A 26,113-nucleotide genomic window follows, 5' to 3' on the forward strand; every position below is an offset into this window, starting at 1 on the left:
TCACGGGTATTTATATCTTTTGGACATTCTAGAACCATCTCGTAAGAGATCATGTTCCAATTTGTTCTATTTCATACTTGTATGAATTTTCTGGAACAAACCATTTCGCAAACATGGCCATCTCCGGAGATCCAGAGAATTCCATTCTTTTCTATTAATAATTTTGTTTACATTTAGGCTTTTCAGATCAGAATATATAATTAAATTAGTAACTTAACATTCTAATTTAATAAAATACACATTTCAAACAATATATTATTATAACCCACTTATATTCGTAAATATTCTTAAACGTCACTTCAGAGTATAAATATCTGTCAATCTCCGAGAGTATTTTTGGTTGCCTAAGCACATGGCTCACTTATATATATTTACAATATTAAAATACAACCTTTTTACACTTATTATATGCTAATTTATTAAAAATACCCTCACATAAATATATTTTTATTAAATTCTCTAGTATATAACTTATTTAAAACAACCAAATATCTAATATTATGTAGTATATAACTTATAAATTATTTTCTATAAACCCTAATTGTCACAATATATATATATATATATATATATATATATATATATATATATATATATATATATATATATATATATATATATATATATATATATAAATATATATATATATATACTTGCAGGTAATAAAACAATTTAGTTATTAAAGGTTTTTTATTATTTGGTTTTTAATTATATATTTTTTCTATTTTTTCTTTTTATAAATTTATATCAATGTTGAGCATATGGTGATTTACTATTTGTGTTGAGGTAATATCCGCCTCTGGCACTAAAAATAAAGAAAATCAATTAGAATATTTAAATCAATATTTTTATATTGATTGTAGAGTTTACTACGACATTTAAAAAAAATAAATACAACAGTTGAAGGGTATTATAATACATATAACGAATTCTGTAACTACCTATATCTTGTCTTTCCCGATTTGCACTCACTTTACATATTACAATTTATTGATAATATTTTAAACGGTTTAGGATTTATAAAAAAACTTTTAGTTTTCTAAAGAGAGTTGCACGTACTCCATACCTTTGTCTAAGTTTCTTTATTAAGTATTTGCCTTCGTATTTCTTAATCAATTTTAAAAAGATTTTCCTGTTACGGACTCTGTCAATTCAATATATTTGTAGCATATTACAGTAGCCCCTTACATTAAAGGCTATCAGTTTTTACATTTAGCGCTAGTAAGAGTCAAGATTCCACGCCATAATACAGAATGCTTAATACATAGAAGCGCTGCACCACTGTTCGTAACGTCGTCCTAAGATCGCGACTACACAAAACTGGTTTTATTTTGATAAATGATGCCCCATCCTATTAGATTATTTCTCGAACGTCTTGCCTATTATCGCAGTTTCCATTAAGCTGGCAACCTAGGAATATCGGACATTAAACCCATTGTACTTATTGTATATTCACTTTCAATATGCTCCTCATGTTTTTTGATTTTGTGGTCACCTATTTTTTTTTCCTAGATTCAGGTTAAGCCCGAAATCCAAACTTTTGGATGCAACTTAATCGTGAAACTCTCGTAAATCCAGAGTATCTGCAATAACAACGGTATTGTAAGTATACCTTAAGTTCTTTATTTTTAGGTCAGGCCTTTTTCGCAGTTATAGAGTGCATTCTCTATTATTTTGTTGCTGTAAACGTTAAATAACAGCGAAGATAATTCGCAACCCTGAAGAATACCACCTAATTCTGATATCTTTATATAACTTTTTATTTGGGCAGTCATAGTACAAGTTGGTAATTTTAAATCACAATTATCCAGGCTAACCCCTTTAAGAGGAACCAGAAGTTTAACGTGTCGGAAACGATTAAAAACCTTTTTAAACAAGCTTTTATTAACCATAAAAGATCCCTAGGGCGCTGTACAAGGACCTCAATACTAAATAAGGCTTCTCTTGTTCTGAAACCTTCACGAAATCCAAACTTCGTGACTTATTTTTAATGGTTTCAATTAATTACCGATGTACATTGAGAGTTCATGTAGATTTTATGGTGTGTTTAATACAAAAAACAATGAATTAATCTTTACATACTAAAATTCTTACCTTGTGTTGATATTATATTCTCCCATATTGGATCTTCCTTGATTACATTGATTGTTGTTAAAGTCTTTGTAGCTATTGCATTGTTTTGCAGCAAATCCTCCACTAATTAAAGATTCCGAATAGTATAAATATGATCTACCATGTCTACAAATTCCTGTAAATATATTAAATAAATATCATATTTAAGCCTTAAATGCATAATTTCAAATATCAAAAAAGGTCTTGAGCGGAAGCTTAGAAATGGTGCAAAAATAATAATAAAAAAATTAAGTTTAATTTTAAACATTTGTTTTTGACAATAACAGGTTTGTTGCCAAAATGCTACATTGTGCATACAAGGTCAAGTTAGGATATAAAATATAAATTGTTAATTTACATGAAGATTATTAAAACAATTATTATTTTTATTGAAACACAGTGCCAAACCACATTTCTGACATATTGTATGTGTAAACCCCTTAGAATTGGGATATTTACACCGTTGTTTATTATCTTCTATAGGCGCCCAGTGTCTATATTGGTCTCTCCTAATATCTTTGGGGAGAATGTACTGAGCTGATCCTCTCTTTTTCTTGTCTTGGATGTCAGCTTCCAATTGGTGTGCCTCCTTTTGCTGTAATTCTGCTCATCTTGCACAGACATCCTGCAAGTTCTGTGCGAAAAGCTGCTTATGTTAAAATGTTTGCCTGTGGGTTCTTAGCAACCGTCACTCTTTTATAGAGTATCCAGGAATTGGCAACTGTTAGAGCAAGTAAGTGATAAAATAGCCAAGGGTACCATTTCCTACTTTTTACAGAAATTTTGTATCTTCCAATGTGGCTGTCTATAAAGTATATACCTTACCTACTAACTAGAATATTTGTTTAATAATAAATAACTTATATTCTAACTAAATACGGCTCACAAACTTTATATCAAATAATACACTACGTTACAGGCTAGCTGTCAAACAATCCAATGGGTCGAAGTGCATGCTTATGCCATCTTTAGAAAAATTGTCAAACTATTTTATATTTACACTATGTAGACTACAGGCAACGCCATGCAGTTACTTCAAATTCGAATCAGAATAGACATTTCATTCAATCGTTTACCTATGTTGCCGAACGGCAACATGATGCATTTAAGGGTTAAAGTTAAACTGATTAAATTTGATCGATTTATCTGGAAAAACAGTTTGCAGAAATGCAGATTCAGAGTTTAAAAACAAGGCATCTAACAAAAAAAATATTAGAAAAGAGGATTAAAAGGTTTAGGGGATTATTGGATTAGATGGATTTTTAATGTTACAGAAAAAGGCTCAAATATAAGCATAGCTTGCAAATTATATGATGAAAAAATGTATAAAGAGGTAGAAGGTTACCGCAAATACATCATTATGACTTACTGGTTGTCATTAGTGAAATCCCGGCTAGAAAAGATAATATTAACTAAAGAAGGATTAAGGAAAGATAAAGACGACGAGGAAGTAGAGACTCTCTACCAAAGCATAGAGGATATATTAGAACGAATACCTAAATACGAAGTCAGCATCATAATGGGGGATTTCAATGCAAAACTTGGGGCCGAACGGAAAACGTCTCTAATCGGACCTTTTGGGTTAGGACAAAGAAACGAAAGAGGTGACAAACTAGAAATATTCGCAGAAGATAACAAGCTAGTGGTTCTAAACACATTTTATAAACTACCACCGAGGAGATTGTATACATGGAAGGCACCAGCAGATAAACCCCATAACGTAATTAGAAACCAGATAGATTATATATTGGTAAATAGAAGATTCAGAAACAGTTTTAAATCTGTCAAAACATATCCAGGAGCGGACATTGAATCTGACCACATACCTTTAGTGGGAGTCATGGATGTGAGACTGAAGACAATAAAGAAAAAGTCTAGACCTAACTACGACATGACAGCCCTGCAACATCCGGAAGTTAAAAAGCAAGTGGGGGAATATATTAACAATCAAGTTAAGCAACTAAAAGAAGAAAATAACATCCAACGAGAAATCAATCAATTCGAAGAAATAATTAAGAAAACTAAACAAGATCTGCTAAAACCAAACAAAGAAACAAAGAAGAAATCTTGGATGACTCCAGAAATCCTTCACTTAATGGAACGCAGAAGGTTAATTAAAGGAAATAAAGATGAATACAAAAAAATGCAGGCTTACATCAGAAGAAAAATAAGAGAAGCTAAAGAAAAAGAAGCTGTAGAGAAATGTAAAGAAATAGAAAGACTACAAGCCAAGCATGACAATTTTAATGTACACAAAAAGGTAAAAGAAATAACGGGTACTTTTAAAAAGAGAACACAAATGAAACTCATAGACACCAATAGAAAATTAATCATTGACACCCAAGAGATGAAGGACAAATGGAGAATATATTTGGAGACACTTTTTCAAGATCAAAGAACGGATTATAGGCATCCATTTTCAGAGAGGATGACGGGCCCAGACATACTTAAATCCGAGGTAGAAGAAGCAATAAAACGGATGAAAAGCAGAAAAGCTGTAGGGCCTGATAATATCGAAGCTGAATTTTTAAAACTCTTGGAGGATGAAGGAATAAATTGGATCACGGCTGTCTTCAATAAAATATACAATACAGGAATCATCCCTGATAAATGGCTAGAATCAGAATTCATAGCGATACCTAAAAAACAGGGGGCTAAAAAGTGCGAAGAATATCGAACAATCAGCCTAATGAGCCACATGTTGAAACTGTTTCTTAGAGTCATCCATGGAATAATTTATAAGAAGTGCGAGGAACAAATATCAGACAGACAGTTCGGCTTCATTAACGCAGTGGGTACCAGAGAGGCACTTTTCGGAGTACAGGTACTGATTCAAAGATGCAGGGACGTTAACTGCGACGTATACGCGTGCTTGATCGACTATGAAAAGGCATTTGACAGAGTTCAACATCAAAAGATGATAAACATTTTAAAAGAAGCAGACCTGGATGACAAAGACCTCAGAATAATTTCAGAACTACACTGGAATCAGACCGCATACATGAAAATTAACGGAGAAGAAACAGATCACATAAAAATACTACGCGGAGTTAGACAGGGATGTATTCTATCGCCGTTGATATTTAATATGTACTCAGAAAAAATTTTTAACGAGGCTCTTTACGGAATAGACGAAGGCATCCTTCTAAATGGTGAAAGAGTAAACAATGTTAGATATGCCGACGACACCATGGTGATAGCAGATAGTTTAGAGGGACTTCAGAGGCTAATGGACAGAATAAACGAGTACAGTCAACAGTACAGACTAAACATTAATACCCACAAAACCAAACAAATGATTGTCAGCAAGGAGAATATAAATGGGGCTCATCTATACATTAATGGGACGCAGATAGAGCGAGTAAAACAGTATTGCTACCTGGGAACTATTATAAACGAACAGTGGAGCAATGTTCAGGAAATAAAGTGCCGCATAGGAAAGGCAAGAACGGTCTTTAACAAAATGAGCGCCATCTTCAAAAGTCACAACATATCCCTGGATACAAAAATGAGACATTTGAGATGCTATGTTTTCTCTGTGTTGTTGTACGGGGCGGAGGCATGGACGCTTACAGACACCACTATTAAAAAACTTGAAGCATTTGATATGTGGCTTTATAGAAGAATGCTGAGAATATCATGGACAGCAAGGATCACGAACAAGGAAGTTCTAGAAAAAATGAAGAAGGACCCAGAGATTGTGTTTACGATCAAACGCATAAAATTGCAATATCTGGGACACGTTATGAGAAATCAGCACCGTTACTCCCTGCTGCAGTCTATATTGCAAGGTAAAGTCAAAGGTAAGCGAGGACCCGGTAGAAGGAGAATATCATGGCTGTGGAATTTAAGAACATGGTTTAAGAAAACCTCAACGGAGCTGTTTCGAGCCGCAGCGAGCAAGGTCATGATTGCCAATATGATTTCCAACATCCGAAACGGATAGGAACCAGAAGAAGAAGAAGAAAGAAGGATTACTACAGGAGCAGAGGAATCATTTGTGGAATCAATGCTAGAAGATCCTGCGTTTAGAGCAATAGCTATAATTAACTACGCTTCCTTGATCCGTGTTTCTAATAGTGTCTTTATTTTCTTGTATGCTTCTTAATTTGCATTTTTGTATTCTCGTTTTTCTTTTATATGTTTTATAAGCTTTATATATATATATATATATATATATATATATATATATATATATATATATATATATATATATATATATATAATCTAATGTCAACCAGTGCCAACCTTTTTGGCACTTGCTTCTTTTCTACCCACAAACGTTTCACCAGCGTTAAGTACTGCCGCCTTCATTTCGGTCCAGGCATTGTTAATATCTTTGTTTAAAGCTGTTTTGTTTGTTGCTGCTTTGTTTAAATAGATTGTGGTCGGAGTCTGCATCAGCACTGGGATATGATTTTATGCTTTTAATCCCAATTCTAAATATTTTGTTAACAAGCATATATAATGGATTTAGTTTCTAAACAGATTATTTTCGTTCTTTCCTGGTACACTCTGTGTATAATGTCTTCTTGGTGGTAGTATTTGTGATAATTAGCTCTTTATCTTGACACAACATATTGTATTAATCGATCTCCTGTTTTTTTATGTTTTTCTCCTGTAACATTATTACTTTTTATTATAGGGAATAAAGGTTAAGACATATGGTTATAGTGCTTTTTTAATCATACTCCCTATACAATTTTTGTGATCAGCAGTACTGCTAACTCAGTAATAAAGAACAATGTCGTTATAATAATATTGTCCAGCTCTGGGTCATCTTACTTCGCAGAAGCTAAATATCTCTTCTATGTTAGTATATTCGACGTCCCAATATGATTTATATTTAATTTATTTTACCTAGAGATTATTTGCACCCTTATCCCATTTAAGGGATGCCAGGTACTCAGGGCCCTTTTTGATTTGACTCTTCATTAGTGATTTTCCTTGATATATCTTGAAAGATCTTTAATGGAGTGAATTCTCCTTGCCTTCTGCATCCTTATGCCGTGATATTCTTGGTTCATCCATCTTTGAGACGGCTTTGTCAATTTTAGGACAAAACCCTTCCACTTACCAGCTCATCCTCTCGAAGCCGTTGAGTAGTACGGACCGGTATATACTAAGAATGAATTATTTTATAAAAAGTGAAGAATTTCTTACCTACAACGTCCAAATCGCAGCCAGGTTGATTTTTTCCACCATTAGGGTAATAATCTGAGTCTCCAATGTCTACATCAAAGCCCAATAAACCTGCGCACGTATGAATTACCTCGACGTACTTCGCATCGGTAGGGTCCAATCTTTGATCGACATCGTTGTATGAAAAACATGGTAGAGCAGGGTCTAGACCTATATTTAATCGAAATTTATTAAAAACCTTTATTACTAAAAAAATTAACAATTTATTCATATACTTCTAATTTTATATTTAAGTATTCTTAAAGGAAAATCAAATTATAAAATAAATTGACTTAAAGAAGTTTTACCGAAAATACAAAATCTTTTTAAACCTTTTAATAAATTAATTACAAGATTAAGAGTGTTAAACCCCTGATCAATGAAAAGGATCAGACAAAAAATTATTAGATAATTGTTTGTCTGATCATTCGATAACTAAATTAAACAAAAAGGTACCATGTATTTGGCACTCCAACTATATTATTAAAAAAAACAAAATTTTAATTTAATTACACCAAACTGACTCTAAAATTAATACATTGATGTTGTTCTTAACTTAATTAAACTTTGCCGTATATAGTCGTAGCCTATCATATTAAAGGTTCTCAATCCATAAAACAATTTGTTCAAACCATACAAAATTACCAGTTCTTGAAATCCAACCCAAATCAAATCCTGAGAAACATCCTGGATACAGAAATACCGGAAATTACCATAGAAATATTCACAGAGAAGAATCGCAACCTCAAATTTCCAATTCTCAGATTCAAAAGTTACCGGTAGCATGTCTTCTTCTTCTTTCAGTGCCTATTCGTTCCGAATATTGGCAATCATTCTGGCTATAATTATTTTATTGACTGATGCTTTAAATAGATTCGTTGTTGTTGTGGAGAACCATTTCCTCAGGTTCTTCAACCATGATATTCTCCTTCTCCCAATTCCTCGCTTTCCGAATACTTTACCCTGTAGGATTACCTTCAGTAATCTGTATTTAGTGCTGTTTCTCATTATATGTCCGAGTTATTCCAACTTTCTCCTTTTAATGGTATACATCACCTCTCTTTCTTTGCCCACTCTTCGTAATACGGTCTCGTTGGATATCTTGTCTGTCCATGATATCCTTAGAATTCGCCTGTATAGCCACATCTCGAAGGCTTCAAGTTTTTTCTCCATTGCTTCAGTTAGTGTCCAGGATTCAACTCCGTAATACAATATTGAGAAGATATAACATCGTAGGAGCCTTACTTTTATCTCCAGATTAAGATTGTGGCTTTTAAAGAGTTTGGCCATGTTATTGAATGCACTCCTAGCCTTCTCTATTCTACATTTTATTTCCTGTGAGTGATCCCATTGTTCATTTACTGTTGTTCCAAGATAGTTATACTGTTTTACTCGGTCCACTGGTGTATTATTGATAAGTAGTTGAGCGTCTCTAACTTTATTTTTGCTGATGATCATAAATTTAGTTTTTGTTATATTTACTTGAAGTCCAAATCTTTCACTTACTTCATTTACTCTGTTTATCAGTTGCTGTAAACTGTTCAAACTGTCTGCAAAAATAACGGTGTCGTCTGCATAACGGATGTTGTTTAGGCGTTCTCCATTTAGAAGTATTCCATGTTCGCATTTTTCCAAGGCTTCACTAAATATTTCCTCTGAATATAGATTAAATAATATAGGTGAAAGTATACAACCTTGTCTAACGCCTCGTAGAATCTGGATCATTTCCGTTGGTTCACCTCCAAAATTCGTTCTTATTGTGGCTGATTGGTTCCAGTATAAATTTTGTATTATACGCCGATCTTTATCATCCATTTGGGCTTTTGTTAGAATATCCATCATTTTTTGGTGTTGAACTGTATCAAATGCTTTTTGGTAGTCCACAAAGCAGGTGTAAATATCGCAAGTCATATCTCTGCATCTTTGAAATAATACTTGTAGACTAAACAGTGCATCTCTTGTACCTACGCCCTTTATGAATCCAAACTGTGTGTCTTGTATTCTCTCTTCGCATAGCTTGTATATTCTACGATGTATAATTTTAAGAAAAAGTTTTAATGTATGGCTCATTAGACTTATTAGCCTATATTCTCCGCACTTTTTTGCTCCCTGTTTCTTTGGTAAGGTAATAAATTCTGAAAGTAGCCAATCTTTTGGGATATTGCCTGTGTCATAGATATTATTGAAGATTTTACATAGTAGTCTTGTAGCATGTAAAATCCATAAAATATATGTAGGCAAATTAGAAGGCCTACAGTTGCTCCCTATCTAACTGCGTTATTTCGAAAATAGGAAAAACCAAAACTCATTTTCGGAACAAAAAAACTCAACAACTAAAATACTTACTTAAAAGCCGAGAATTAATAGCAACGTAGAATGGGATTATCTACTGCTCCGATAGACGTGATCGACCATAGAAGTGTCTATGATAAAAATAAATTCTGGCAAATTAGAAATATTTTAAGTAATGAAATTAAATTTGACGACAAATTAAGAATGTTACATTGTTTGTAACATTAAAAAAATGTACTGGTTGGTCCATACCTATTCTTAACTTGACTATAGTGCTAAGAGGACTATATTGACTATCGGAATCTACGAAGTGTAATAAATCTATCTCAAATATTAGATGTCAAAACTATGAACTTGGCTAACATCCGAAACGATCACAGCTTGCTTTTTGGTAAAAAAGGTACGATCAAAAATGAAAATAAAAGCAAAGATATTGCAAAAAACTGAAAAAAACAGAAAAAACATTGATATTCTATTGTCATCGAATGCCATAGTGTGTGGACTAGTGCGCATTTCGATGCGCATCGCCCCGCCTCGAATTTTCCCATTGGCTCTTGACTTGGAAATCCCTATTTATCGCTCGAACGGCACACATAAATATTGGCGATTTTCAGGTCAGCGAAGTCAGTCGCTCACGGGCTCTCCGAGAGCTTAGTGCTCTTGGGGCGCTGCTTCCTGCTGTTCCAATTATACTCTGTGGCTGAGATATTATTCAACTACAATCTGATGTTTTATTTCAACCTATATTTTTGTCATGTAAGAAATATCTTGTCTTTTTTAAGACAAGCCTTCAGAAGACCATGACCTGATGCTTTATTTCGACTTGGTCATGTAAGTTACCTTTGTCATGTAAGAAATATCTTGTCTTTTTCAAGACAAGCCATCAGAAGAAAAATATTTACAAGTCCATACCCAGTGAATGGACTTGGGTAGAGGAGCTCCCGACTGCGATATTCGAAGTCCTCTACAGAGCACCCGGAGATAACAGAAGGTGGTTAGACCCTTATTTGTTCCCCCGAGGTGACAGTATCCTCGCAACCATCAACAAAAAAATTTGTAAGAATACAACCAATTTTTTGGCAATTTTTGCAAAAAATTATTCGTTATTATATTTTCGTTATTATGTAATTAATATTATTAGTATTATTAATTAAACGTATCGTTTCAACAACAAAATATGATTGACTTGACTGAGTAGATTGAAATGTCAGTTAGTAGTTTAGATTTCTTTCCAAGGTGGCGCTAGGCGTTATCTTACCGGACAAACTGCGTTTGCGTAGCATGTCATCCTAGCCTGTTATTAGATTAGAAGAAGAAATAATCCCTATTTGTAATTAATCTAAACCAATAACAAACACTAAGGATATCGTTTTTTCCCGTTCAATTTACAAAACTTTAAGGTTGACGTTCAAAATTAATAACAAAATAAACAGTTTAATTTATATGATTATTACTGTTATCTCTAAGATTTAAATTCAGTTAGTATATTTTATCATAAGTGTAATGAAATTAAGATAATTTTCTTTAATTCTACGCCATTTCCAAGGAGAATAAATCAAGTCTCATTTATTGTAAAATGTATTTTTTCTTAGATAAAATAAATTAATTTACTAAGATAAATACTAACCTACAATGTGGTTAATAGCACCATTAAGTTCATGTCCGGCCAATCCAGCGACATGAGCTCCCAATGAATGTCCAACGATAGCAGCTTTATTTAAATTCAACTTATTATTGTTAACCAAATTTCTAATAAGAGTTCCTAGTAATTTACCGACTTCTGGAACTGCCTTGTAGGCTACTACGTAAAGGTTTCGGGCGATAGCGTTCCAATCGATTAAGAAAACGTTTATGTCGTTGTTATGTAGTACTGCTTTGGATACCTCATCACATACTGGGGAGTCGTGACCGTTGTGCCAGCCGTGGACAATAAACATGGTATCCTAAAATTCAATAGTGTAATAAAAATATCTTTTAATTCTACGAAGGTTTCATGATTTGCACTAAATGTGCAAGAATTATTCGAAGATGCGGCACAAAGTCCGACTGAAATAAACAATCACTACGGCCCAGAAATACAGGAAATCACCAGGACCTGATGAGGTGCATGGTGAAATTTTAAAGCTATTAGAGGCACACCAAATCACAGCTCTTACGAAGCTATTCAATAACATCTACGAGACTGGTGATTTACCAAAAAACTGGCTACTATCTATATTCATTCCACTTCCTAAAAAGGCCAACGCTAGAAAATGTAAAGACCATAGATTAATTAGTTTGATGAGCTATGTACTTAAAGTTCTTCTTACTATTATCCACTCGCGCATATATAACAAATTAGAAGAACACCTAAGCGAAGTTTAATTTGGATTCAGAGCAGGACTCGGAACGAGGGAAGTACTTTTTAGTTTACAAGTTCTAATACAGAGAGTCAGGGATGTCAACTAAGATGTGTATGCCATCATCCATCATCCAGCCTCAACAGTCCACTGCTGAACATAGGCCTCTTCCTCATGTTTCCAACCCCGTCTATCTTTCGCCGCTCTCATCCAGTTTTTATTGAGTTTTCTTAAATCGTCAGTCCATCTTGTAGGTGGTCGACCGACGCTTCTCTTGTCTTCCCTTGGCCTCCATTCCAATAACCTCTTTGTCCATCGCCCATCTGTCATTCTGGCTATGTGTCCTGCCCATCTCCATTTTAGTCTGGCTATCTTCTTGATGATGTCAGTCACTCCGGTTCTTCTCCTGATGTCTTCGTTGGTTATTCTGTCTCGATTCTTCTCTTCAGTTCATGAGTCTGGTTATCCCTGCCAATCATAATTTCATGTCCCAGGTATTTATATCTATCTACGAGTTCTATTTCTTTCCCACCAATACTGATGTTCTGGTTGGGTACCAAATTGGTCATGATTTTTGTTTTCGAGATATTTATATTTAAACCTACACTTCCTGTAGCCACACCGAGTTCCTGTACCATCTCTCTTGCCATACCTAGATCTTCAGCTATTATAAGTATATCATCGGCGAAACGTAAGTTGTTTAGATATTCTCCATCTATTTTTATTCCCTTTGTCATCCAATCCAAATTCTTAAAAGCATGTTCTAGCACCGTATTAAAAAGTTTAGGTGACATTGGGTCTCCTTGTCTAACCCCCCGTTCTATTTTTATGCGATTACTGTTAGTATGTAACCTGACAGTGGTGGTTGCCTGCAGCTATATTTTGTATAATAATTTAGTATATCTATAATCTAGCCTGCATTCTTTAAGCGCCTGTAATTTTTTGCTTAGCTCAACTGTGTCAAAGGTTTAATGAAAATCGATAAATATTAGAACTAGAGGTTTATTGTATTCCACTGCTTTCTCTATTAGGGTTTTTATACTTTGTAGATGGTCATTTGTTCCTTAACTTTTTCGAAATCCTGCCTGTTCTCTTGATTGATAAGTCTCTAATTTTCTTTCCATTGTCTTAACTAGTATTCGCGTAAACAACTTATATATATATATATATATATATATATATATATATATATATATATATATATATATATATATATATATATATATATGGCTGAGGAGGCTAATCGGTCTGTAATTCTCTAAATTTGCTTTGTCTCCTGCTTTGTGTAATAGAATCATAGTAGCGTTGTTCCAGTCTGTTGGAATATTGGCGCTGTGAAGGCAGATATTGAAAAGTTGTTTAATTTTTTCAAGTAATACATCCCCTCCAATTTTTAGTGCTTCTGATACTATTCCATCTTCACCCGGGGTTTGATTATTTTTCATTTTCTTCAGGGCTTCTTTGATTTCTGATTTTGTTATATCGGGCATTAAATCTGATCCTTGGTTTAATACCCCAGTTTTTAGTGTAATTGGAGGTTTCGTATTGTTATTGATCTATATAACTCTGTGTAGAACTCTTCGACTATTCTTAATATTTCATCTCTGTTCGTTGTTTCTTCTCCAGTTCTGTTTCTCAGTTTGTTAATTTCTATTTTCCCCTTTTGTACGCTTCTCTTCAAAACTTTCATGTTCTTATTTTGCTCTATTGCCTGTTTTGTTTTTTCTACATTGTAGTTTCTTATGTCTTTTCTTATTGCCTTTGTGATCGTCTTATTTATTTGATTTATCGCTTCTTTGCTTGTAGTGTTATCTCCTTTCATTTGTCGCCTTAGTTCTATAAGGGTTTTCGTGGGTTGACTTAGTTTTTCATCTTTTTTGCGATGTGTATGCATCTTTCATTAATTTCGAGAAGGCATTTGATAAAGTCCCACATGGAAAACTAATCGATATCCTTAAAACATCTCCAACAAAAAGCAACAGTGCGATTAGAAAATGAACTGTCCGAGATCTTCACAGTCGAAAAAGGAGTTAGACAGGGTTGCATATTGTCAGCGGCATTATTTAACATATTTTCTGAAATCATCTTTAGAGAGGCCTTGGATGAATCAGAAGATGGGATGGGATGATACTGTAAATGGCCAACTTATAAACAATATTAAATATGCAGACGATACAGTGTTGCTGCAATGTTATCTGCAATATTAAGGATACTTGAGATCACACCTACGAAATAAAAACTCGTATTGAAAAAGCCAGAAGCTCTTTTAACAGCCTTAGGAAGATTCTCTACAACCTATCTTTAAGTATCAATATACGCATAAGAATTCTTAGATGTTAAGTCTTTAGTGTCCTTCTCTATGGAGTAGAAAGCTGGATCCTTACAGAAAATGCCATAAAACGATTAGAGGCATTTTAAATGTGGTGCTACAGATGTATGTTGAGGGTCTCATATATACACCACACGAGTAATATAATTAGTTTTCAGAGGCTAAGAAAAGAAATTATTAACACCGTAAATATTAGAAAATTAGCTTTCTTCAGCCACATCATGCGTAATCATAAATACCGACTTTTACAGTTGATTCTACAAAGCGTTAAGAGAGGCATTGGATGTAGGCGTATATCCTGACTGTCTAATCTTAGGAAGTGGACTGGTTTAACATCAACTGATTTATTTCGAGCTGCTGTGAATAGAATAATATTGGTCAATGTGGTCGCCAACTTCTTTGGAAGATAGGCACATTTAGAAGAAGTTAAAAACAATACTACCATTACTCTTACTAATAATACTATTCCTGTTGCTATTTCTATTTTTTTAACAATCTATTGCAGGCCTGAAATTCACCTAAAACACCAGACATGGTGGAAATACCAGAAATTACCACAAATGAAGAACTTACTATAAATGTACAGCAAATTCGAAAAATATTTGAAAACCTGAAGAACAGAAAAGCAGCAGGTAAAGACGGGATACCAAACGAGTTACTGAAATATTGTGAAGCAGCAATGACAGAACAATTAACAACATTAATTAAAAAAATTATAAAACACAATAAAATACAGGAAGAATGGAGAAGGAGCGAACTAATTCCACTATTCAAGAAAGGAGACAAAAAACAGCCAGAAAACTACAAAGGTATAAACTTGTTAAATACTACGCTAAAACGAACAACTAAAATTTTGCAAGTGCTAATAAATCAGAGGATAAGTTTAGAAGATGAACAACAGGATTTTTATTGTAGAAGATCGTGTACAGGTGCAATATTCGTTTTATAGCAAATTACTGAGAAATCACTAGAGTGTAATAGACAAACATTTCTGTGTCTAATTGAACTAAAGAAAGCGTTTGACAGAGTAAGACTCAAAAATGTAATACATCTTCTCTATAATAGAGAAGTTCCCCTAAATATAATAAAACTTAGGAAAACATCTACCACAACAACAAAATAAAAGTCAGAATAAATGGAGAAGTTACAGAACCTATAGAAATAGGCAACGGAATAAGACAAGGGGATTCATTGAGACCCATGCTTTTCAATTTGATCATGAATAAAATCATCAAAACTGTGAACAAAAGAAGAGGATACAGAATCTGAAACAAAGAAATCAAAATACACTGTTACGCAGAAGACGCAATATTGATAGCGCAAGATGAAGATAGTCTGCAAAGACTTGTCCACAGATTTACCATAAGAGGAAAAGAATTTAATATGACAATTTCATCTCAGAAAACTAAAACAATAGTACATAATGACGGTATTAGATTTTTGTTTTGATACAGGGCAGCGACAACCGCTGATACGTATTTCGACCTCCTTAGGTCTCGTCAGAACGGTATAGTCACTGCTCTGAACCAAAACAAAAATCTCTCCCGTCCTAGACAATAGTTATTAAAATAACTATATACGGACGTAGCTACGCCATCTAAAAACAAAAAGAGAAATCAAACAATTTCTACCTAGCGAAACCGAACGGTAAAAATTTGAATTCGGTTTCGCTAGGTAGAAATTGTTTCATTTCTCTTTTTGTATAAAACAATAGTAGTAGCAAAGAACCAACCAGATGTAAAGTAGAAATTGATGGCATTAGTATTAAGACTTTGGCAAAGAAGTAAGAGATCAAGTACAAAAAGCAAATAGACTGGCAGGATGCCTTAATAACACTATATGGCGAAACAGACACATTAACACTGAGATGGAGTCAAGAATTTATAAAGCCAGTATAAGACCAATAATGACATATACTTCGGAAACAAGACCAGATACAGCCACAACGCAAAGACTACTGGAAACGACAGAGATGAGAGTACTGAAAAGAATTACAGGAAATACGCCGAGAGATCGGAAGAGAAGTGAAGACATTAGAAGAAAATATAACGTACATTTTATAAATTAATCGACACAAAATAAAAAAAAATAAAATAACCACGTAAGCAGAATTGAATGGAAAAGACCCATGTCGTCAAAATAGCAAGATATAAGTAACCAATCGGCAGAAGAAGTATCAGACGACCGCGCAAAAGATGGAGTGACAACCTTCCATAGAGGTATTAAGCCAACGAACAAGAAGAATTGCTTATAAATAGGAAGAAGAAGAAGAAAAAGGCATGCAATATAACTGCTAAAAATTGCGGCAGTTAATAAGTTATTAAAGTGTGCTAAATTTCAAACAAATTTTCCGAATAGTTTATAAGTTTTTCAATTTATTTATCCCGGAGAGTAATCATTTAAGCAGCTTATGTAAACAATTGTTATTGTCTCCAAACAGTCACTCTAGAGGTATTTTATAAATCGCAATCGATTCTTTGAGGTTTCTTTTTTAAGGTATATTAAAAAATTTAACAATTTATTTTTGTTATTAAAAAACAATTTGAAAAAGGTCTGACTTTTTATTTTCTAAACACTTATAATAACTTAGATGTTTTTTATGTCACACAGTTGTAAGTACGCTCAATGAAAATTTGGTGGAAAAACATACTTTAAAAAAAAACAGAACCTTGTGTGAGAAATACTAAGACAAATAAAGCTAAGATATTGCAGAGGACATTTCTCTCCTCCACTTTTTCGTGGTGGTATTTAACGAGTAGGAACCATTACCATACCGGACTATAGATTTTTAATTCTTTACTATGTATGCCGTTGGATTATAAAATCGAGATCTTCATTTACAACCTTTTTAAGTTTCTGCTCTAAATGTTAATAAACAAAGAAAATATGGTTTAAAAAAAATAGTATCTATCTTGTTTTCTATTGGTGATAGAAGATTTTGTTTTTTTTTAGTGTGTTTTTTGACCAGTTTCTCATTCAGCCCACTCACTAGCGCGTGACAGAAAAATGTCAAAGGTGTTATAAATGTTTATAAGCTAAAAAGTCGTCCCTTTTTCAAACTGTTTTTTAGTAACAATTTTAATAAAATCTGAAGGTTTTTTTTTTCAAATGCCTTAAAAACAAAGCCTCATATAATCGATTGCTATTTACAAAATACATGTAGAGTTACTATTTGAGCAAGTACAGTTCTTTAAATAATCGCTCTTCGAAATAAACAAATTGAATAAGTTATAAACTGTTTGGTCGTTCTGTTTAAACTTTAGCACACTTCATTGACTGCTACACTTACAATTTATGAATCACTGCAAAAATAACGGTTTTTTGCAATTATCTCGGTTAATTGGTTATGTATTTTAATTTGAAAGCACTCAAAATACAGAACTTTTTATGATCTACTAGTTTTTGAATCATTTTTCTGTAGAATGTCTTTAAATGTTCATAATCAAAAAAATGTTTTTTGTTTACTTTTTAAGATTGTTTAAAGAGAAACAAAGCGAAATCAGTAGGTCTTTAATGATTTGTCATCAGCTAATGCTGCTCATATATATTTCAAAACCTTCAAATATGCGTATAAGATTTTTACGCAAAATAAATGCTTTTTTCAAAGATAGACTGGTATAATGGTCTTTATTTAAATATAGATAATTATCTATATGAAATACAGGGTGACATCACATTACAAAAATTTTACTGAGATATTATATATGGTACGCAATCATTGTTTGAAAACGTGATAAAGTTTATGATTCAAGCGAACATAATAGCAGGCCTATCAAGTTTGTTATTCTCGTTATCAAATTTTTGTCCTATAAGTACTTATTTGTTTCTTCATACAATAAAAAATATATAGCTTTTGTAAACGTTATCAACAGCATGCCTCACTTGAGATTCTCTGGTTTTTTTACACTTAATAAAACACTATATTTTAATAAATACCAAATGGTTTTATAAGTATCCATTAGATAAATAAGTAATCAAGTGGATGTTATTGATGATGTCTGATAAAATATCTTGGTATTTTTAGAATACCCAAAAGAGGAAACAGCTTGAATAAAATGAACACGTAGCTTATGTGGCAGTTAGAAAGAAGCCTCCACGTGTGTGCTGAAGAATATAAAAGATAATTTTATTTTATATATATATATATATATATATATATATATATATATATATATATATATATATCTATATATATATATATATATAGTCTATATATTTTTAGTCCTTTTTTTGTCCTTTATTCTAACGATCATGGAGACACTACTTGCCTGTAGGTAGTGTAGAAGTGTTCACTATCTGAAAGGATCACCGTCTGTTGGATTACCAATTCGTTATGACAAATTTGAATTCAACTTCAAACAGCAAATGTCTTGTCACCAGTAGAAATTACATTGGAAAAATTAAAACAACTTAAAAAAAATACAGAAAAAATATACACTAACTAGACTGAAAAAAGAATCATAAAATGGTTCAATAAAAAGAAATATACAGCAGCAGTCATTCTAGATGTCAGTAAACTTTTAATAGAGTATGGCACGAAGCCCTGCTGTATAAAATGAGCTTGTATGGTTATAGCGAGGCGATGACCTGTCTCCTCTCATAATACCTAGCCGACAGAAGGTTCAGAGTTCGGATAGGGTCAAGGCTGTTCGAAGTCGGGACTATGGAAGCTGTTGTGCCACAGGAGGCGGTGCTGTCACTATATACCATATATATGGCAGACACACCATCTGAACCCAGTTCAATGCTAAGTCTGTATGCAGGCGATACAGTGATGACTGCTAGCAGTATTAACCCACATCTAGCTACGAGACACTTGCAAGGAGCACTCAACGAACTTTAGGTATGGTATGTGTAGTAGAAAATAGCAGTCAACCCTGACAAAACACAGGCCGTCATGTACAAAAAAGCAAAGGCAGACCAAATGGGCTACTATCTCTATTTGATATCCCAATCGAATGGTCGAACCAAGCCAAATATCTAAGCATAGCTTTGGATAAAAAGCTGACCTTCACAGAGCACTTAAAACAAACGGTCAACAAAGATAAAGCACACAGGAGTCAACTTTCATCACTAATAAGTCAAAAGAGGAGATTTAAAACAAAGATTAGGATGGAAAACTGCTTAATTTTGCCAAGAAAAACATAGCCCTCAGCAGCATGGGGACATTTGTATAAAACCAACAGAAAACGGATACAGACCGTCCAAAACTTTATGATCATATAGGCTATGAATATTCCTAAGTACGTCCTATTAAGGTACGTATTAAGGAATTCACAACAAAAGGAAATTCTGAGAATATTGGACGAAAGAGTACACGAGATATTCAACAACTTCAGGAACCACCCGAGCAGATTATTAAGACAGTTAACAGACTATGGCGAAAACGTAAGGACGATACATAGACGGCTCAGGTAGCAACCAGCAGGATATAAAGATAACCTAGATTAATAAAGAATGAGATAGCCATGCGATAGTCCAACGTACGCAGTAACAGAAAAAAAATCCCTTTATTATCTTATTTCTTATTTTTAGTTGTTTTATTTTACTAACCAGTTATACTGTAAAAGATAAAAACCAAAAAATATATACACGGGGTGTGTGATGGCCGTATAGTCCTCAGAGTGCACACCCCACCCATTGCTACTGTTTTTATTATTTTTTCATTTTAACCTTTATTAACAACCCTCTGTTACAGCAGTTATGCCAACGATGCAACTTCATCAAGTGAATTCTGAGGCACAAACATAAAGTCATCCCTCAGGCTATCACTCCTCGGGCAGAGCAGTTCCTCAGGCAGGTCAGAGGACCTACAGACGCGAAACCTGAGCATCGAGGTCACGTACGACAAGCGTGAGCTCGGTGGCCAGACCTTTCGGGCACTCAGCCGGCAAGTAAAACAAAATTTCTTTTACCGATTCAGCGGCTGAGTGATGGCGGCTCATTTTTGGGACAAAAGTCCAAAGTCAAGTCAAATAATAAATTCAATCAGTCATAGGGAGAAAAGTTCATCTAGCTATCCTTAAAATCAGGTGGCCTTACCACACAAAGTAAAACAAAGGATGTCTTATTACCCAGGGCCTCCAAAGTAACGGTCAGTACAAAAGCCTCCCCATTCAATATGTCCTGCGATGGGGAGGAGGGGTTGGTTATAGCTTGGGGCTCAGATAGGTACCGCTCCGTTAAGGAGTGTTGAACTCCCTTTCAACTTGTATGGATGTATCATCCATCAGACACACAGTGGGAACAATGGATTTAGTAATATCACTTTATAACATGTCAGCCAAGAGAAATAAAGTTACTAACATATATCTCAATATGGTAGGATCCCAAGACTTGCACTTGGGACTTGCAGACACTTGCATCAACTTTGCTTAATTATTTATGCATATCTGAGTTTCTAGTGCTAATGAAAACTGCGAAAAATTAGAGTTAGAAACTGCGTTTAGTAAAATTGTTTTCTTTGTCATTGTTTTGGTCAGTAATAATTTCTAACATTGTTTTGTCAAGGTAGTCGAATAATAAATTTACTTATTCGCAGAAAAATGGCTGTCCCGTCCCGCAGCAAAAATTGCTATCCCGTCCCTTTCCGCGAAACAAAATACTGGAAAAAGTGACGCGTGAATCTCTAAACCTGACCAATATTATTCGCTTTTTATTTATGCTATTTTAATGTTACAAACTAAACTACATTTTTTTCTTTTTACTTGTTGGACTTCATGGGGGTTTAGGTTAAAATTTGCTGATTTTTCGTTGGTAGACAAATAAAAATACTTTAATAACGATAATTTTTGAATGTCTTTGTGGCACTAAAAGTGTGTAAAAAGTGGCTTAAAACTCACAAATTGAACACTGATTTTTAAAAATGTTCCCCCAGGCTACCGGTACTCCCGCTCCAAAAGTTAATGCCTTAGAAAATCGGCGCTGGATCCGCTTTTGAGGAAAAAAAAACAATGGATTGAGAAAATGAGATTTAGATCAAGCAAAATAAAAAGGGAAATATTAAGAGCAAATCAGTGAAATGAACTAATCAAAACCAAAGGGTACATATATATATATATATATATATATATATATATATATATATATATATATATATATACCCGGTATTTAGGCGTTCGACGCCCTTCCGGTAGGGATCTATCACTAGAGGAGTATCACCTAGCCGCAAGCCCTTATCTCTTGCCGTACTGCTCCACCATAGGCCGATCAGATACCAGCATATTCTAGACTAAGCCGCAGATTCATTTTAGAATTTTAAACTGCTGCGTTAGCCTTTTTGTTTTCTGCACACCGAGCCGGGGATCGAACTGACATCTCTCGCATTGAAGCGAAGGAGAAGCCAGCCGCCCAGCCCGCTTGGCTAATCCGATCGACAAAAAGGGTACATAAGATACAGAAAACGTTAGAAAAATGATAAATATGCTGAAGATTAATACAGTTATTGAAAATATAACAGAAATATATTTTAATAAGGTTTATGCTGCGTAAAAATCAAGAAATGTAAGAAAATAATTTTTTAATCTTACTTTATTTGGTGAAAATCCTAACGCATCGACTTCCGAACTGTGATTAATGTCTATTGGCACTGAACTGTCAGGATGTTGTTTGTTTCTAAAATATACTTTAATATCATTGGAAGAGGCATTATAACTTATGCCTTCCTTGAATAGGCATGGAACCGATCCTTGGGGATAGTATTTCTGTAAGTTTTCCTGGTACACTAAAATAAAAAAATAACAGACTTTTGTATTCTTTACGGTTTAAATATACATTAATTTTTAATTAAAAGTTAAACCAAAAACTATAAACATTCGATAAAAACAACACTCAAGAATTGGTTGATATTAAATATATGGGTATGTGACCTAAGTAATCGGGAAATATAAATATGACAATGAAATAGCTGATGAACTTGCCAGAACAGAATCAGCTAAAAATACTTCGGCCTAAAACCGACCATAGAAGTGCCAAAATAGAAATAATAAAATAAAATAAAAAAATAATAATAAAATAAAATAAAAAAAAGAAAATTATATAAATAGGGGTACGTAAAAGTGAACAGTGAATAAGGAAATATGTCCATTTCGAGGGACTTCTTTTTTATTTATTGTTCTTTATTACTCATTTACCATTATCGTTAAGGTCCCTCAGTTCCAAATACACTGAGCATACTTGGGACGACAAACTATAGAGTTCGTTGGAGGCACACGGTATAAACTCCGAAATTTATAACTTTCAAAGTACCATCCGTCTACTTTAAATGAAAATTAGGTGAGAAGATAGGAGTGTGAAAGACATTGCAAAGCAGTTAATAAAACCCATGTAGGAGATTAAACTATGACAAAATTTATTGCTTAATTTTTAAAACGATTCGATTTACAGAGATCGATTTACGGATTCGTAAAAAAATGATTTACTTACCTGGAGTGCTCACTACTAAGGTAACAACCCCCAGTAAACAAAAAATCAACTTCATTTTCTCTTTGTATGTCACTTATGCGAAAGCAGTATCTATAAATTTTATAAAATTATTGGCTCTATTAGTTATACTAAAATATATTGTACATAATATGTAAAAAATATTTTTAACCACTGAATTTTGTTATACTTACCAAATTTTTATATTTTTCTTATAGGTGCACAAAAACTAACAGATTAATTTGTGCAATAATAGTACGTTCTTTTATATATTATTATTTTGTTAAAATCATTAGAATAATAACTATTATCAGATTTATTATCATAATATCTACAGTACTTGAAGCTAAAATGTAAAATCAATTCTTGATTAGGAGTTCACGTGCTTCAAATGTCAAGGATACCTTCTATTATATTATTTTAATAATAGAGAACAAAATGAAATAAACAGATGAGCATTGAAGGTTTTTTATATATCCAATACAAATAAAATTGGAAAGATCAAAAATAATCTTAAAAACAAGAAAAGAAAAGAAATAGACTCCCCCAGAAAACAACGACCTGTATAAAGATACACTAACCAGATATCTACAAGGCTTGCAAGACAAAATGGAAGAGGTAGATCAAGCAAATGATGGCATAACGAAGGCTCTAAAAGAACACTGACCTGAGGCTTTGGCCCTTAAAAAAAAACTAAGCTAAAATACCAGAGCTAATAGGTAAAAGAAGACAGCTGATGGAAAAATACGGCTCCAACTACACAATGAAACAATGAAAAAATTAAATAAAGATGTCCACCAATCAATCCGAAAAGCCGTAAGAGAAGTTGGTTTAATCATGCAATGTGCACTTTAGTTAAATTTTGTTAAATTTTGCAATGGATTGTAATTTTATTATCTTTTATTTTGTGATATTGACGATTTATATAATTTTAGCAAATTTTAATTGTTATTGTTATTTTTTTGACTTTGTGTAAGCTTTGTCCATAAAATTGTACAATTTTCAGTAACTGTAAAGCATATTTTTATTCTATTTTATTCTAGAAAACAATACAAGAAAAATCATTATATTAATTCAAGAAAAAAAAGTTTAAAAGTTTTGGGGCGAAATACGAACAGCATAGGCAACAAAAATATGTAGAAAATAAAAAACAAAAATGGAAACATTACTGCGCATAGAGCCAAAATTCTTGAGGTTGTCAAATGCTTTTATCGCGAAACGTATGAGAGCACCGACGAAAGGCAAGATCAGCCCCTGTCCAAAATCACAAATCAGGGATTGGAATTAATGCCAGAAATAACTCGACATAAAATTAAAAGGGCACTTTTAGAAAACAAAAAAAAAATAAAACCCCCTGGCGATGAAGGAATAGTGATTGACGCAATCAAACTAGGTGGAAATAAAATTATCCAGGCTTTGGCCAAGCTTTTCAACGAATGCATCTACCAAGGAAAAATTCCTTCTCAGTGGAACACTGCAGTAATTATTTTATTACAGAAGCAAGGAGACATAACAGATCTAAAAATCTACCTTCCTATCAGTTTGCTTTCACACATATAATATGCATTTTTTACATACATAAAAAAGGCTGGACGGTAAGTTAGACTTCTATAAGCCTAGAGAAAAAGCTAAATTTAGATCGGGATACAGCACTAACGACCACTATCTAGTGATAAAGAACCTAATAGAGAAGTCTGCAGAATAAAACAAACCATTAGAAGTGATATTTTTGGACTACGAAAAAGCATTCAATACCATAAGCCACCAGAATATGTTAAAGACATTGACAGGATGCCGAATAGACCATCGCCACACTACAATAATTAAATATATCTACCAAAATGCCAAAGCTATTGTAAGACTATCTAAACAAGAAACAAATAAATTCCATATACGTACAACGAGGTGTACGGCAAAGAGTTACTGTCTCTCTAGTGTTATTCAAGATGCTGTTAGAACATACTTGGTAGAAGGCACATTTAAACGAGCATGGTATCAAAATCAATGGAGAGGAGTTCATCATTTGAGATTTGCTGATGACATCGTCCTTATAGCCGATCGTATGAATGATGCATGAAAAATTATATCACGCTTCCTTGGAGGTCACAATAAAGATTAATATGAACAAGACCAAATAATGACTAACCTGGTGCTAAATCGAAATATTGCCTGTTGATAGAAGGAATATTGTGCAGACTGCATCGTATAAGTACTAAAAACATGAAATTTGGTTGGGCAGAGATAACCAGAAATGTGAGCTCCAACGTCGAATAGAATTAGCCTGGGCAGAGTTTGGTAAATTAAACTATGTATTTAAATCGGATCATCATGCTCGGATGCTGCAAAGGAAAAATCTTTGACCAATGTATGTTAACTGTACCCACTTATGGAGCAGAAAGATTAATACTCACAAAAAAGGTAGTGAATAAGATTCGCGTGACTCAGAGGGCTAAGAAATGCCAGATGTTGGATGTCTCTCTGGGAGACCGAATCCCAAACGAAGAAATACGTCGTAGAACAAAAACAACAGACGCCATCAAAAAAATCGCGTCGCTGAAATGAAATTGAGCAGGACACGTCACCAGACTATCAGACAACCGATGGACAAAACGTATTGTCGAGTGGAAACCAAGACAAGAAGCACTACAAAGCAGAGGACGCCCACCAACTAGATATACTGACGGCCTAAAGCATGTTAGCAATAACTGGATGCAATCCGCACACGGCAGAGACAGAAAGAGCTTAAGTAGATCTATGTCGAGCAGTGGACGCATACAGGTTAATGATCATGATGACTTGACATTGTTTAATTGTTGAGTGAATTTATTTTTACCATACTTATTTGTTTAGTTCATAAAATTAAAACGCTTAATTTAAGTTAAATACTTGAATAATACAATTTGACACAACGCCATTTTTTAATGGCGTTGTGTCAATTTTTTTATTTACAGTTTTGTTTTTAATAAATCCTATTTGAGGCTACCTTATTCTACCTTATTCTAATTTATATTTACCTAAAATTTAAAATCTTATATAAGTATGGGATATATGTATAGTGGTTGTCCATTGTAGGCACAATGGCAAACATATGAAGCGAATTCGCCAGGTCGTCTCAGTGTGTCACCAAAACAAACTAAACTCTTAGTTATGGCAACGACACGATTCTGTAATTTTGGGATCCTTATTATAATTATGGCTTTACAACTCTGCGTGGGCCCTAGCCTTCTCAAGAATTTCTTTTCAGTTGTCCCTATCCATCCCCTTTACGTCAAGCACGTGTTTCCATATTTCTCCTGTTTTCATCGATGTTATCAAGGAACCTTGTTTTGGGTCTTCCGTTTTTCTAGCTAAGTCATTTTGTTCCATCCGCATTATATGCCCTATCCACCACAGACGTCATATTTTAATATGTTTTACGATATCTGGTTCCTGGTATATT

General features: G+C 33.6%; 1 protein-coding gene across 1 annotated transcript; it reads right to left on the reverse strand.

Annotated features, from left to right (window-relative positions):
- Positions 1-671: 671 nt before the first annotated feature.
- LOC140436586 (pancreatic triacylglycerol lipase-like) lies at positions 672-23,022 on the reverse strand. Its single transcript, XM_072525529.1, has 7 exons — positions 22,869-23,022; positions 22,678-22,767; positions 21,783-21,976; positions 11,213-11,528; positions 7,276-7,464; positions 2,095-2,248; positions 672-805 (listed from the first exon to the last, which is right to left on the reverse strand). The coding sequence occupies exons 2-7, from the start codon at positions 22,730-22,732 to the stop codon at positions 748-750; spliced, it is 966 nt and encodes a 321-aa protein (XP_072381630.1). The 5' UTR covers positions 22,733-22,767; positions 22,869-23,022; the 3' UTR covers positions 672-747.
- Positions 23,023-26,113: the final 3,091 nt, after the last annotated feature.

Source organism: Diabrotica undecimpunctata, chromosome 3 (genome assembly GCF_040954645.1).
Source record: "Diabrotica undecimpunctata isolate CICGRU chromosome 3, icDiaUnde3, whole genome shotgun sequence".
Lineage (NCBI taxonomy): Eukaryota > Metazoa > Arthropoda > Insecta > Coleoptera > Chrysomelidae > Diabrotica > Diabrotica undecimpunctata.

Bases quoted from the DNA above. Each gene is read 5' to 3' on its own strand.
- LOC140436586 (XM_072525529.1), bottom strand. From the start codon at position 22,732: ATGAAGTTGATTTTTTGTTTACTGGGGGTTGTTACCTTAGTAGTGAGC. The intron at 11,529-21,782 runs GTAAGATTAAAA...ATTGAATTTTAG, and splicing joins TAGGATTTTCACCAAATAAA to GATACCATGTTTATTGTCCA. The intron at 2,249-7,275 runs GTAAGAAATTCT...ATATATTTACAG, and splicing joins CTGCGATTTGGACGTTGTAG to GAATTTGTAGACATGGTAGA.